Consider the following 14,752-nt stretch of genomic DNA (forward strand, 5'->3'; position numbering starts at 1 on the left):
GTTATTTGCATCTTCACGAAATGGATTACTTTACGTTCTATGAGTTATTCTTGGAGTTAGATCACAGCGACCTTTTGTCAACGCACTTGACAAGTAGTTCTCCTGATCTTTGCTATCGTGTCAGAATCAATCAGGTAGTTGAAAAATACAGGGGTGGTATTCCCAACATAATAATGGCCTGATTCAATTTTTTTGTTTCTTGCATGCACGTATAGCAATGCAAAACCGAACCAAACAAGGTGACATAACATGTTTTAACTCCGGGGCCACGAAAAGGAATGAATATAGAATGTATCATTTCGATTACACTGTGCGATTTGTCGTATGCGATTCCCAAAGTGGGCGAATAAACACGCGCAGAAACGGCATATTTCAAATTTCGCTATCAGCGTAAAATGTGGCAACTGCAAAAATATTGCATGGATATTCGGTTTCAACAGGTACTCGAATGGCATGCAACAAAACATAACAACAATGAAAGCAAAAGTCGTGTCTGGTGCCCGAAAAATATTGTGAAACGATTTCCTCCTGCAAGCTTAATTTCTATATGAAAAATTGTAGGTTTCATTCAGATAGTATTAAACATTTGCAACCTTAATTCTGCCCTTCCATATTTCGCTAAATATGTTAATTATCTTTGAACATCATCAGGTTCTACCTTGTACGTGTTAAGAGTCAGGTATGCATGTGAGAGCTATACTCGGATCAAAGTGAAGAGCTTGGTTTAAACTTCGACTTCGTTAAAAGCCAAAAAAAAATTACAACTCTCGTTTCTGAACCACAAGTGGCAGTGCATGAGTGCCATAATTATGTGAATGACATGCGCAGAACGTATACGGTCGCCATTAATGGTTCCCGTTGACTTGCGAATATGAAGCTGCCACCTGTCTCTCATCGGAGCTATATTAGATCTACTTGTTGTGTGTACATGTGTTAGTTGTGTGTCAAAGTCTTAGGCTTGCGTATCGACTTTCGTATAGCACATATAGTTAAGGTCAAATCGCAATTACCGTGCGAGTGTGCACGAAAAAGCGCAGTAGAAGCCACTATCCACTAGCGAGCCTAGGATGCACCAAATCTACGACGCGGACGTGACATGAAAACAGCCACTAGTGTTAGGAACCCATTGCAGTTTTAATTCGTTTTATATACGCGGCTCTGGATTTGTTTACCAAAAGAAATCTATAATTTTTATCACTGTTGAGAAATAATGGAAATATATATATATAACCACAGAATCACTTCACATCCGTATCGTAGATTTGGTCCATCTTAAGGTCCCAAACGAATTCGGCAGAATGAGCGACTGGCAAGCGAGGATGATTTGCAACGTCTCTATTTGATAGCACTTTTCAACTTTTCACTTTGATAGCAAATTTAAAGTTTGAAAGATTTAAAGTTTGAGAAAATAACAAAAACGTTGGCGCTAAGTGGACACGCCTGTATATGTACTTACGCAGAGTTCCTAGAAAACACGATTCGCAGACGAAAGTTTAATGCGACAGATTAATTAGATACAAGTCCATTTATGGAAATACTTGTTCTTTCCCCATTGCCGAAAAAACATTTCCCATTTTTGGTAACAGGTGTCTATTGTATTTTCCCCCAGTCAACGAACAATATTAGGTTTAAAGTAGCCAGTCGTTCAGGCCACGGAATAATATGTGGACGACCCAAACCATCGATTTCCATTCGGTTATTAACTGGGCAAAAACACAGTAAACAAGATGGCATGCACATTTGGTATGAACGCCGATAAAAACAATGATAATGGGTTATATTGCACTTCCATCTTGTCGCCAAACCATGCATGCACTCTATACATAACAACTGGATATTATTTTAGATACATATAAAATTTTGGGCGGGAAACGGCTTTCCCGATGAAGAAAGTGTTATTTTCTTGGCAAATACCATACGCTTGTCGTTAAAGAAAACATGGTTTTGGAACCCACGCGAATGTTAACATTTCTCCTTAATTAATAGACGTGTGCGTGCCGAAACAACGATTCGATCAAAAATAATAATAAAAATAATATATGCATGTGATGTTCATTAGTTGGAAGTGTTATTTTTGGACAGCGTAATGTAATAAAATGTGTACATTATGGATGTAAACATATTGATAAAATTGCAAATTGTGAAAATGAATCACAACAAGCAAACTACAGCAAAGTACATTACGAGAACATATGGCTGTGGGTACTTAACTTATGCATGACAGACCATTAATCCTACATTTCCACCTGCCATGCTTAAGACTATGGGGTTGAAAATCCCTGCACAAAAAACGTATCGTTACTTGCACAATGCATGACGGCACGATGTATTGAATATAATACGAAAATTTGAGTCTACACGTTTTCCGTGAATTTTTTATACATTTTCACGAGAAGGTGTATACATCCTAGACAGATACACAACCTTTACACTAGAGCATTCCACATATTGCCCTGTGTAATATATAAATATGCTGTTTTGCACTGAGGTACATAATATAAATATATATATATATAATAATAATAATAATATATATATATATATATATATATATATATATATATATATAAATATATATATTTATATTATGTACCTCAGTGCAAAACAGCATATTTATATATATATATATATATATATATATATATATATATATATATATATATATATATATATAAAACTATAAAATATAAACATGAAGCACCCGCGCTCATATATAGTAAACACGACTACATGCATTTCCTTTTAAATTGCTTGTGAAACTCCATTTTTATGGATTTATGGGGAAGACAACGAAATAATGGTTGTAAAGGATTGGTTCTGAAATGCTGAAAACATTTCGTGCAAGGAAACGTTTACTGGAATACCTCGTGTAGGCTTTAGCGCACGAGGCAAAATGTCATGAATATAACATGTATGCGTGCGGTCACAAGGGCCGCAAACACTACAAGTAAATGCTGGAAATGAAAACATCAACGTGTTAATTACTGCGGTTAATTTATTTACATTTGTACGAATAATATTTAGGCAAGCTTACCTCTCTGCCTGGGGAGTCCCCACCACGGGTGAACTGTATGGGTGAGCTGGGTGACGAGCTTTCGGAGGAGTCCATATTGTTGTTGTTCTCGGCTGAAAACGAAGAAAACACGAGGCCTAAGCACAGATACTTAGATACTGCGTATATATATATATACACGTATATATATCTATAATGATTCACTAAGCCGCTGTGATGTGAATTAATCCGTATTGATCTATAGACAGCGACTGCTGCGAGCAGACGTGCTTGCTGGGCGTACAGTACGTACACATCAAACTAAACATGAAACCCTCTACAGTGGCGCGGACATAATGACATACATACATATACACACACACAAGTATATTCTATAACACAACCAGGTGGTTTTTCGCGAGGCTTTATTCCATACACAATTATCAGGAGATATGCAAATGAACAGGGCTAAACATAGCCGGGTAAACACGAAGCGAACATCACACAAGAAACGAGGCAACTAGTTTTGGCAAATCAGAACTCGAAAGCTTATCACAAGCGGTTAACCGCGCGTAAAAGCCAGCCACGTGAACATTACTACACCAGAAAGGCCCGTCGAGGTTAGATTCTCTTCACACAATCCTTACACCGCGTAACATTGCAGATATTTAGGATAAATTCGTATATGAGGGTTGTGTATTACGTCAAAACGTATAGTTTACAGGCCAGTGGTATTGTTATACGTCAAAGTCTCTGTCCACAAATAAAACCACGATACAACTTCGACGATTTAGCGCAAGAGTTGAATACAACGAAGCAGGCACGTACACGGAAGAGTTTTCGCCGCCATTATATTATTATACCGAGTAAAATCACTGACCTGAACGACTTTCGACAAGCTTACGAAGAAGCTGGTCTCGAAGCGTAGGAGACGGCGTTGTCCTATTATTGCTTTCATTAAATCGCATTTCTTGTTCCCTAAACATGGGCCCGATCACGTCGCTCGAATCGCAGCAATACGTATGCGAATTTCAAAACAAAGTTCCTTTGAAAGTCGTCGCTACTTGCCTGTCCAAGGATACAGTATGTAAACAGTGTTCAGAAGAACAACACGATTGCGCATTAACCACTTCCGGCCGGGCCGAACCCATGCAGTGAGAATCGAAGTCTTCCCGTTCGATGGTAGCCCATGTAAATAGCAGAATAAATATACAACACAACTCGCTGACACAGGCAACGAAGAAACCTACCAGAGAGGTCGACTCGTTTTCCCAAGCGTGTCCTATATACGTATACAGATACCGTAGACGAGAGGTGATACCTCAGTCTTTTATATATGCATTTGGGCGACGCTACCGGTAGAGCAAGTCACGAATACCAAACGAAGCTTGAAAAAACGTTAGGAACTTTCTCGCAAACAAGGAATCCTTTGGCGCTTCAAGGAAGAGCGAAATATCAGTATAGAACTTCTTTTAAGCAGTCAAGTCGCTCTGAATGGAGCATGTAGAATCCTATTGGAGGTTTTCGAAGGGGTTGTTGAGGCAACTACAGGGTCATTTCCGCCCACAATTACCAACACTCGTAAAACAAAGAAGCAAGACTTCGTTTTGGCGTTAAGAATATAGCCCACTGTTACCTTTAATGATCCAGCGAACGCTACAAATTACTTCCCCCCGCACGATAGACGTTGTTGTTTAACTTTGATGGGTTCAAGATGGGATGCGAAACGCGAAACGGCCTTACACCCCTATAGGGCAACAGCTAATATTCATAATGTCTGAATATTACGAGTGCGTGGGAGGCTTGAAGTGCAGACGTAATTGTCCAGCAAGGCTGTCTGTATATTGCGAAAGCGAAGCCAGATTCTACGCATTTTTAGGCCGAAACCGCATTGTGTAGCGTACGAACTCGTCTCGCCTCACGAGTTGAGGCTGGCGGGCGAATTGTGGTAAACGTTTGCCCACAAGGGCAAAAAAACGATGGGTTTTGAAGTTTCAACAAAGCGAGTGTCATTAGCTTTATTAGGAAGACGTAGCTTGATTATGCGTAGGCGTATAGTATCAGCCCACATAATAACAAAGAACAAATGACGACGGACGTTGAATGATGTCGAAAACACACAAAACATATTCGCCATTATTTGAAAACGCGCTGTCATTTTGCTTTGCAATCAACGCGTATTTAACATCGCTGAAGGCATATTTTCTATATGGCGAGATAATGATGTAAAGTCTCTAGTATATTCCAGATTGAAGTAGTATTTTAGGAAAAACGAGACGATATATATTTTACATGAATTTCACTAAAGTGAAAGCGCTGCATGCTTTCATTTGCGAAATGTTTATGTGTATGCCGTTTAACATAAATTATAAGTGATTTATATATGCATGCATGCCAACGACATGGGCACCAGGTCACTTTAATATCTAAACATAATTAAACTTAGTATATGACTGCATGTTAATCTAAAAAAATTAACAAAAATGTCTAAATTGAACTTAATTAAAGAGCTTCTTCAGGTCGATGACCACATTAAAAAATTCAAAATTCTCTCGTATAATTTCTCGGAGTCGGGATAAGTTTTCATCTCAATACAGTATAAGGAGTTGGTTCAATAACGAATGATTTCGAAGTAGTCCATATACGCGGCAACTACCTCCGTCGTAGCCCGTAGGTCAATTTTTCCACTACGCTCTTACAAAGATACAAATTAAAGAAGTTCGTCCAATATTTCCAACTGAAATTCTGGGGGAAAATCCCCGAAAATGACCTCTAGTCAACAATATACGCGTGACTTCACAGAATCCCGAAAATCAACCCACATGCAGCAGGCAGTTTGACAAAGAATAAAAAATTCTTGGTATGAGCATATTTGCATGGATACTGCATGGCTACGTCAACGTCTCCATAGTAGTTAATACAGCCACAAAATTCAAAGTGTCTTAACCAAAAAGAATTGGTGAAGGATGAGTGCATCTGAGACCGACCAATTTAGATTCCATTGGTTGCATGTATTCGCTATATTTAAGCCAAGAAGGAACTTTCAAACTCCGTTTAACACGTTTCGTCACCATGGTATAAAACTACTGATTATGTTACTCTCAAGAGGAGATATATACCTCTTTGCCAGATCAATGTCCAGCGTGATATATGACCAGGAAGGGACTGGCAATTATACGGGGGTTGGCTGTTGTATCCTATAGACATCCTTCCTATATTGATGGCATCGTGTATATAGCTATTAATCGACCAGAAACTTCCCCTTTCCAATTCCTTAGAGATTATATAATCTATATAACACCGACACAAACACATCAAAGAAGACCTACAAGGTGTACCCATAAAGTTAAACGCGGGCTATCTGATGCACGCGGAAGACCTCTTCCTGTTATTCCGGCAATCTTTATAGATCATGCACTCCATGCCAACCGCAAGTCTAAGGTGAAAACGCTTATTACAATCTCGTGACAACGATCACCGTCACTGAATGAACTAATTCAACGGGAGTGATTCGACGATACCCGCAACGCATAAGCGTTATAGTAATGTATTATGTCTTATTCGAGGGGGAGGGGTTCAGTTCGGATCTTTTTAGTACAGCGTACATGCAGTTTCGTAAAGTCATGGTAATTTGTATATAAATAAATAATAACTACAGTGTAACTGTGTAACTGTGTGTTACAACTGCCGTTGTATTCAGTATATGATTGGTTATTTGTACTGGCTTTATTTGAAAATGTCAATTATAAGGGAAGTATGCCGACCGCTATAATATACCTTTGGCTTTATACGAGGAAACAATACAACGGCTATCGTTTGGTTGGCCACGACGGACAATTCTCTTAAAATCCCATCGTTTTCAAAGACCTACAGTCCAACGGTCTCATCCGAAACGGTCAGCAGGCGAATGTCATTGAATGTGGTTACACCATTTTTCCCCAGTTGGATTATTGGGCTAACGCACAAAGCTCTCAAAGCAAATATACAATATCAGAGATCCCTCTGATAATGTAAATATGCTTAATTAAATCAAATTAAAAAACGATATAGGCTTTGCAATATTCATCCGTAAAGGGTCATTCAATGGAAGGTTTTCACAGATATAGCCAAGGTGTGCAATATCAGCGTCAGACGACAATAATAACGCACGCATATATGAAAACATTTTTCATGCAGTATATATATGCATGCATATATTCTATTCCTATGAAGCTCTAAATTTGATAGCAAAAGGATGGTTCCCATTTTGTGGAATAAGTTATTTTCACCGACGGGGTCAAGAACAATATGATTGATTTTCACCAACTTACAAGTCACTTCGTAATTATGGCTAACATTTTGTTACGTTTCCTGTTTTTCAAGTTTTTCGACTTTGTGCGCTATGCACATGCATGTGACTCCAAGTGGTCCCAAACAAAACCCCTTTGAAAAAGCTTTATTTTTAGAATTTTTTTCTCATTATTTGCCTTATAACTAAATATAAAGCTTATGCCTACTGACAAAAAAATTCGTCACCCTTACAACGTTAGTTGCCATGGTGGCATACGTATGAGCTTTTGTTGCTATTATTTCATTGTTTGGCAAGAGAATTTCAGTTGACGTGCAAGTGCGGCAAAGGACAGATGTCTGGTGTTTTGCTCAAATATAGACTTTTGGAGCCAAAGTGCCAAACTATGACGGATAATTGCTGCACAGTTTAACTATCTTTAGTTTCCACGCCAAAAGAACAATGAAGCTGAAGTCGTTTGATTGCCTGTGATTTAGGAAAAATTCTCGGGATGTCCAACAAAGAGTTACCACTTGAAAAGAATTTGTGACAGTTCCTATAATCTTCATTAATTGCAAGGTAAATCCTATTTAAGATATGCATGGCTTTGTTATTGGCAGCAGCATTTTAGACAAAAGCATGAAGCATCCGCGCCATCAGCTATAGGCTGTCCAGAATTTTAAACAAGTCATGCTCGCGTATTTAAAAAAAATCAAACGGTAAATTGCATTCATATGAGAACAATTTATACGTATTTTCATGTAGGATACAATAGTTTCATTTGCTTAAACGATACAAGATGATGTTATCGAGACTATCGAGAAAGAGTGCGACGAACCAACAAGTTTCATAAACGCTTCTGAAAGCCTTAAGGTCGACACAGACCGGACGCGAATTGGCAACGCTGCGCGAATTTTCAACGTTTTTAATTTTTCAAAATCAAATAAATTTTAAACTATCATAATATTCTTGTAGATTACATAACAATAAAACATTTTGACTGCTCTAGCGTCCATAGTTTCCAAATTTTACTTCCAGAATTTAATTTATATGCTTCTGAAAACTCAAAATTCGCGTCGCGTTGCCGCATCGCGTCCGGTCTGTGTCGGCCTTTATAGTTTCACATCTAAAAAAACTTCACGGCATGTGCTTCATGGAAATATATAGAGCGAAATGTTCCTATAGGACCGTCGTAATTAAATCCCACTCGACAAATCCTAAGGTGAACATTATTTAAGCCCGATAAAATTTCATTATTTCCTAAAGACAATTGTATATTACGAAGCAAGCACAAAAATCTTTACATAAAAGGACAATATCAAAATTAAGGTCCGGCGCTCTCAATTTTACGAATCCGTGGTTTTACATGCAGCATAATATAAAAGGCATTCAAATTCTAACAAAAGCTTGGTCCAATGGGGGGCACTTTTTTAATACGCTTGTATAATCTGATTTTATTGTGAAAAATACTTTAAAATGCAGATTTTAAAAAAATTTTAGGAACCCGGTAAAGAAGCTAATTAAGTGGAGTATGTAGGATGTCAGTCGCCTAATTTTGTTTTAATTGCACTGTTGCAAGTGGTGTATACAATTGAAAGTTTGTCTTCATTGACTCCGCCCTTCCCCTTTTCCTCGCCACAAAAAAATTATCTGATAGAATTCTGCGTTAAGGCTAGTTTCCACTCAGGAAAATTCTCCTTTGGATCGGACAAGACAGGAAAGTTTCCTTTGTATAAATGCCGCTTGAGAACTTACCGACAAAGAAAATTTTCCTGTCCGTTCCAATCCAAAGGGGATTTCTCCTGAGTGGAAACTAGCCTTTAGGCGGGAAATTAGCATTAGGTTTTGGTCCTACTCCCCCCCCCCCCTTTTTAAACAGGCCCTGCGGTCCTTAGTCTTATGTGTATCAAAGCTTTGAAAAAAAAAGAGATGTGTTCATAGTAAACAGTTTAACTCTCTAAAGGAATGAAGGGATCAAATGATTACTGAAACATACGATACGCAGAAGTGTCAATGATGAATATAACTGCACACTAGCGGTCTTAATAAAAATCGGGAGTTATTCTTATCGTGCATTGTATATAATGTTGCACCATGAATCGATGACGTCGTTTCTCCCTGAAAGGCTGCATGAAGGGGTCGTGCACACATGGGCTTCACGGCAAGTCTACACGCAAGATTTTATGAGATCATATATGAAATTCATTGGCGGACAATACGGTGCAAATAGGACAATGCTCTTATGAAGGAAATACTTAAGGAGTTAATCTGTCTATTTAATATGGATTTTTTAACATGATGAACAGATACGAAGAAGTACACGAATGCATGATAGCTGATAACATCTGCACAATACGCGACACATCTGAATACACACATTTAAGGAATAGTACGTGGGCAATGTATTACAAAATATTGGCCTCACGATTGATCTCCAAGCAATTTTAGATCTATAACCGTAGACACGAAAATAGCAAACAGCAAAACTTAATAGACGACCAGAAATAAAATTCACTATGCCAAAACATGCAAATGTCTTGAAGAATTTCACTATATTTGAAAAAAGACGTGTGCTGTCGATAAACTCCCTTCTTATAGGATTTTAGGTTGCAGAACAGGTGAAATTTTCATCCGTTTTTACCGTGTGAATCAGATGAATTTTAGCACGCTTCCAAATTCGTCCGTCCCTCTGTGAACGTAGCCTTAGTTTTCCATTTTAGAAACCTTCTACCATTCTTTTATTATGACATAATTGTTCATTTTCCCACTTGCATGCACTTCTACTGAAATGAAGTCAATACATGACGTAACTGAAAATTTCATCATTACTATGCAGCTTATGAAGAATGCGGTCCATCTAAATCATTCTCGTTGAAGATTCTTAAGCTTGCGCAATTCGCACATTAACATGCACGTCAAATCTGCAATCACCGCAACATAGTGTGGCCTTGGCACATCACAGATTGATGTTCTATAAATTACTCTTACCGCCTTCATTCAGATGCATGATTGCATGGGAATTGCAATATTTCATTTATGATTGAAAGCAAACAACGGAATAGATTGATTTTGGGGTGAAAAGTGTTGAAAATTAAGCCATTCGATTGCGCAATTTGGAGTTTTAATTTTTCAACCGAAGCCAATCCGAAAAAGTTTGTTTTCCGTGACAGTTACATGAAAACGTAGAATTGAATTGCGCGTGCATAACTTGCTCGAGTGGCGTCACAATTTCGCAATGATATTCACACGTTATCTCGCAGATGCGTGCATTTTTTTAGCATGACGATGAAAATCTTTATATATAGGCTATGCCAAGTTTACTGATTATACCTCTTTATTTTTGACATCGAATATATCTTGACCAAATTGAGCACAAATGACGGCTAAATTAGGCTGTTTTTAGTTGTCCTCCTCCGTTTCCATTGTAAGACAAGTATTGGAAAGGTGAACTAAATGGTGCCGAAATTAGTATCGACGCCCTTTTACAAGAAGTTAATAACTACATGTCGTTTTTTACTCTTCGTCTCGTACGAAACTGCTCTATGAAGCAAGATTCTTGCATGGTTTATCTCATACCTAGTGTGAAAGCGGCATTCTGATTGGTTCCGAGTAGGTATGCTTTTTTCGAACTCGCCTGCTGTTTCCGAACTCAGCGGTGAGTTTTCGGGATTTTCAAGATGGCCGCCGAAAATGGTTCGGCAAAATCAGCAAACATTGGCAAATTTTTTCCCAGAATGTGTACATTTTCAGCAATTTTGTTGGATATAAATAGAACTCGTCTTTATATCATTGGGACTCACGAAATAATGATATAATTACCATCACAGCGTGCTGTCATAAAGACACACTCAAACTTATGGGTCATTGATTAGTTTGATTGATTTCGTTCGTGAGAATAACTTGCTAGCTTCTGGATCAATTTTAACGTCTACTGCATCTTATGTGAATACATGAAAAGCACAGTTCTCTACTACTTAAACACAATTATATAAATACCCCACCTTCAATTCATAGATTGATAAGCAACCGGGCATAAAGAATTCCACAAAATAATCGTAATAATATTAATAACGCGAACATCGCCCTTTGGGACACAGCAAGATCCTGATATAGTTATTTTACACACGCAATATGTATCTTGCAATCAGGTTTGAAGTGATATCAGTCTTGATGAGTTTTAAATGTGAACTCATTTCCGACAGTTCGCCCGTTTACACACACACTCACTAATAAAAAGTTGACATCTCACAGATATTTATAGCCCATGCAAGAGCCGAATAATTATAATGCTCGTCAAAGGATCTGAAATTTCTCCAGTTTGTTCAAGTTGCTTTACCAAGGCTTTCAGCGCTTCATGCAGCCGGTCTAGCAATAATATCGACTGCATCTCGGTCCTGCTGTAGATTATGGGAGTTTTAATCAATCCTTTTATATACGTACCAGTTGAAGCGACCATGCGGTGTTTGCAGCGAGGTTTCACGATTGACCGTTTCCCGCAGGGTTTTTAGAAGATTTTTTAAATGCGCATTCCAATTTTCGTAGAAAAGAATCATCATATTGGTCTTACCGGGCGTTGTAAGGTATATACAGTAAGTGGAAGTGACGTCAAACAAGGCGATGCAAATCAGAATCTTTTTGTTTTATGCGAAGAAATAACTAATTTTACGTCACCGACTCCATTACTGCGGAGATAATAATATTGATAATCTCTTTTTAAGATTCTGAACATCACAACGAATATCAACTGGAATTCTAAATAATGGCCTGTATAAGTATCACCATGGAAACGGACACATGCATGCATTAGAATAAAGCTGGCGGTCCTTATCTCGAATGGAGGCAAATATGGCATATGTTTATTCTAAACCTACAACAACGCGTAGGCGAACGAGCACGCGGCGTGGAGTGTGTATGCTTGATTGACATGTTTACGAACCGCCGGCGATATGTTTTGACTGAGTGAAAAAGTGACTGAGACGAAAACAAGGACTGGATTGTGGCAATCTGGTGTGCGTTAAGTCGGCATGGTCAGGGCCATCGAAAGAAATTGTGGGGGCCGGCGCAAAATACCCCCCTGCCTGCCCCCCTCTCGCCGCGTAGTCATGCACAGCGAATCTTTTGAGGCTCCACGCTACGCGGGAGGTTGAAGTTCTCAGCAAAGGACCACCGGAAATTGCCAGTCATAAATGAAATGGCTGCCGTAAGCCTTAAGGCTCGCAATAAGCTTTATCACATCACCTGCGGTATATATTTTTGTGTCAGTCTATAGAAGATGATGCACGTTTTGCCATTTATTTTAAAGCTAACTTCTCTCTAGTAATACTTAAACATACGCTGCTGCCACAGTAGGACACGGATAATACCGTCCTGCAGTACAGTTATACATATAAGACACATTAGTATGCGCTTTTTATCGTAAACTTTTGCAGTTCGCTCGCCCACAAGTGCGCAAATATAGGTATGACTTGACTGGAAAAGTTTTCCTCGAGTTAATTCCGTCCCGATTCTCACGCACCTCTTTACTAGGCCAGAGGGGGTATAGGTGACTTTCCTAGGCCAGAGGGGGTGTTGGTGGGGTACAAATTGAGATCAGTCGAGTTTTGAGGAATAATACCAGGACATTGGCACCCATTTCCGTGATCGTGTCGAGGAGTCTCGTCTAAGTCGCACATTATAGTTCGGTCATTTCAAAATACTTCGAACAAACATGCATTTTCATTATGCGAGGAAATGTTCTTAGATTGTAGAATTCCCGATTTTGATCTAAACCGAATACGTCGTAAACATTTTTTACCTTAAGCAATATGTAATCTTGGCTTACCTGTATCAAGCTTGGTTATCCTAGTGCCATTCCTCTCACGACGGCGCGGAATGGCAACATTTCCAACCCCAAGATATGAGCGATGCTCCGATACCTTAGCTCGTAGTTTCGATTTTGCTTTGAGGTTTGGTTCCGAGGCTATAGGATAGTATGACTAGCAGTGAACTCGTTTATTGACATTTGCAACCTCTAGCTTCGGGGAGTGGGAAGGGGATATGCGTGATGCCTATGTTTATTGCCAGTTTTTGAGCCATACAATAACGAAACAGGTGAAGAAGCTAACACATTGTTTGAAACCCAGCTTATATTTATAAATTAGTTCGTCTAATGAATTCAACAAGCTGATTCGACTGAACGATTGCTTTATTAAGGCCCATTTACACGCGATTTTTTGTGCGACTTTCATCTTTTGATACATGTGAACGAGTGAATAAGCAATTAAGAGCACTAATACATGAGAGCATTCTTAACTGTCCACTCTTTAACATCTATCAAAAGGAGAAAATCGCAGAAAAAATCGCTCGTGTAAACGGGCCTTTTCATACGTCCATCGCCTTCATAGTTTTGCAAAGAGTTTTCAGACTTAAGCCGCGTTCAGACTTCGCTATGCCTCGATCGTCTATGGTTTATGACTTTTCAGTTTATGAATGTACGCAAAAAGCAGCTTATTAAGTCATTAAGAGTACCTGTTTTGCGAAGAGGGAAATTCGAATCCCCATTTGACACTCGAGATCGACCAAGTGGACTGACAGCATCGTGCTCATCATCGGCAACACTAAGGTTCCTGAAATGCATAAAATAATCTTCTCAAGTACAACCGGCCGCCTTGCGTGCAGTAAATCAGTTGCCATAAGCCCCGTTTAAAATACACTCGATTTTTTGGTACGGCACGGCTAAAATGGATACCCGTGCCCATTTCATCTGTGCTCGGCCTTTGTTTTGGTAGCCTGAACACTAAAAAAATTGGGTGTGGGTGCCAATAAATTGATGCAGTGTAGACGGGGCTATAGTGTACTAGTTGCAGATGCAACATGCAGATATTAGGCAGCTATATATATACTGCACGCACTCATACTGCACTGTGCAGGCGAAACCGTCAGTTTCGGATCTTACCATCGTTTGAACATATTTGTATCAGGTACACTAGAGACCGCAGCCACACGTTGTTGTTTATTCAATACAAATTCCTGTAGCCGTTGTTTCACCTGGTTTGATGTGACTAAACGAAAGACACAAGCATCATACTGAATTGTTTGGAAAGGATGTGTAGTGTAAAGGTTTCGGGAGTCAAACCTTCTCTAGACACAGTACGAGACCCAAGTATGCTGTGAATTCCTTCTCCACAAAGCCCAACAACCTTGTGTTGGTGTACGGTACGTTACTATAAGTTTCCATAAAATTCTTGTTTGCCTATTAACCCCCCCCCCCCTCCACCTGCAAGAAACATCTTTTGTAAAGAGAAATTTGTACGCCATAATGAATATATTTAGCCCATGATTTAGCTAATCTAGCCTGGGACAATCAGGAATTGATTGACAGTTAAAGACTGGGAAACATAATATAAGATATGTAAGGAAACGAACGAAAGGTCGTGTAAAATAAAGGGAATATAAAATATATCATTTTTATCGGAACACAGTGAGAATATTATACTATACGTATTTTGATTGAA

At 38.9% G+C, this 14,752-nt stretch overlaps 1 protein-coding gene across 2 annotated transcripts in view; it reads right to left on the reverse strand.

The window, feature by feature from the left end:
• LOC114539340 (histone deacetylase 4-like) overlaps positions 1-14,752 on the reverse strand; it is a 35,661-nt gene that overhangs the window by 12,947 nt on the left and 7,962 nt on the right. The window contains exons 1-5 of one of the 2 annotated variants that reach the window (XM_028559968.1): positions 14,374-14,458; positions 14,194-14,299; positions 13,767-13,864; positions 13,081-13,218; positions 3,035-3,126 (exon numbers count right to left, since the gene is read on the reverse strand). In XM_028559968.1, coding sequence (XP_028415769.1) covers positions 3,035-3,126; positions 13,081-13,218; positions 13,767-13,864; positions 14,194-14,207 — 342 coding nt within the window. In that variant the 5' untranslated portion in view covers positions 14,208-14,299; positions 14,374-14,458. Of the gene's footprint in view, positions 1-3,034; positions 3,127-13,080; positions 13,219-13,766; positions 13,865-14,193; positions 14,300-14,373; positions 14,459-14,752 lie in introns of those variants that run through there. The other variant, XM_028559967.1, reaches the window with a different exon arrangement.

Source organism: Dendronephthya gigantea, unplaced genomic scaffold (assembly GCF_004324835.1).
Source record: "Dendronephthya gigantea isolate DGI-Jeju-01 unplaced genomic scaffold, DenGig_1.0 000199F, whole genome shotgun sequence".
Taxonomy (NCBI): Eukaryota; Metazoa; Cnidaria; class Anthozoa; order Malacalcyonacea; family Nephtheidae; genus Dendronephthya; species Dendronephthya gigantea.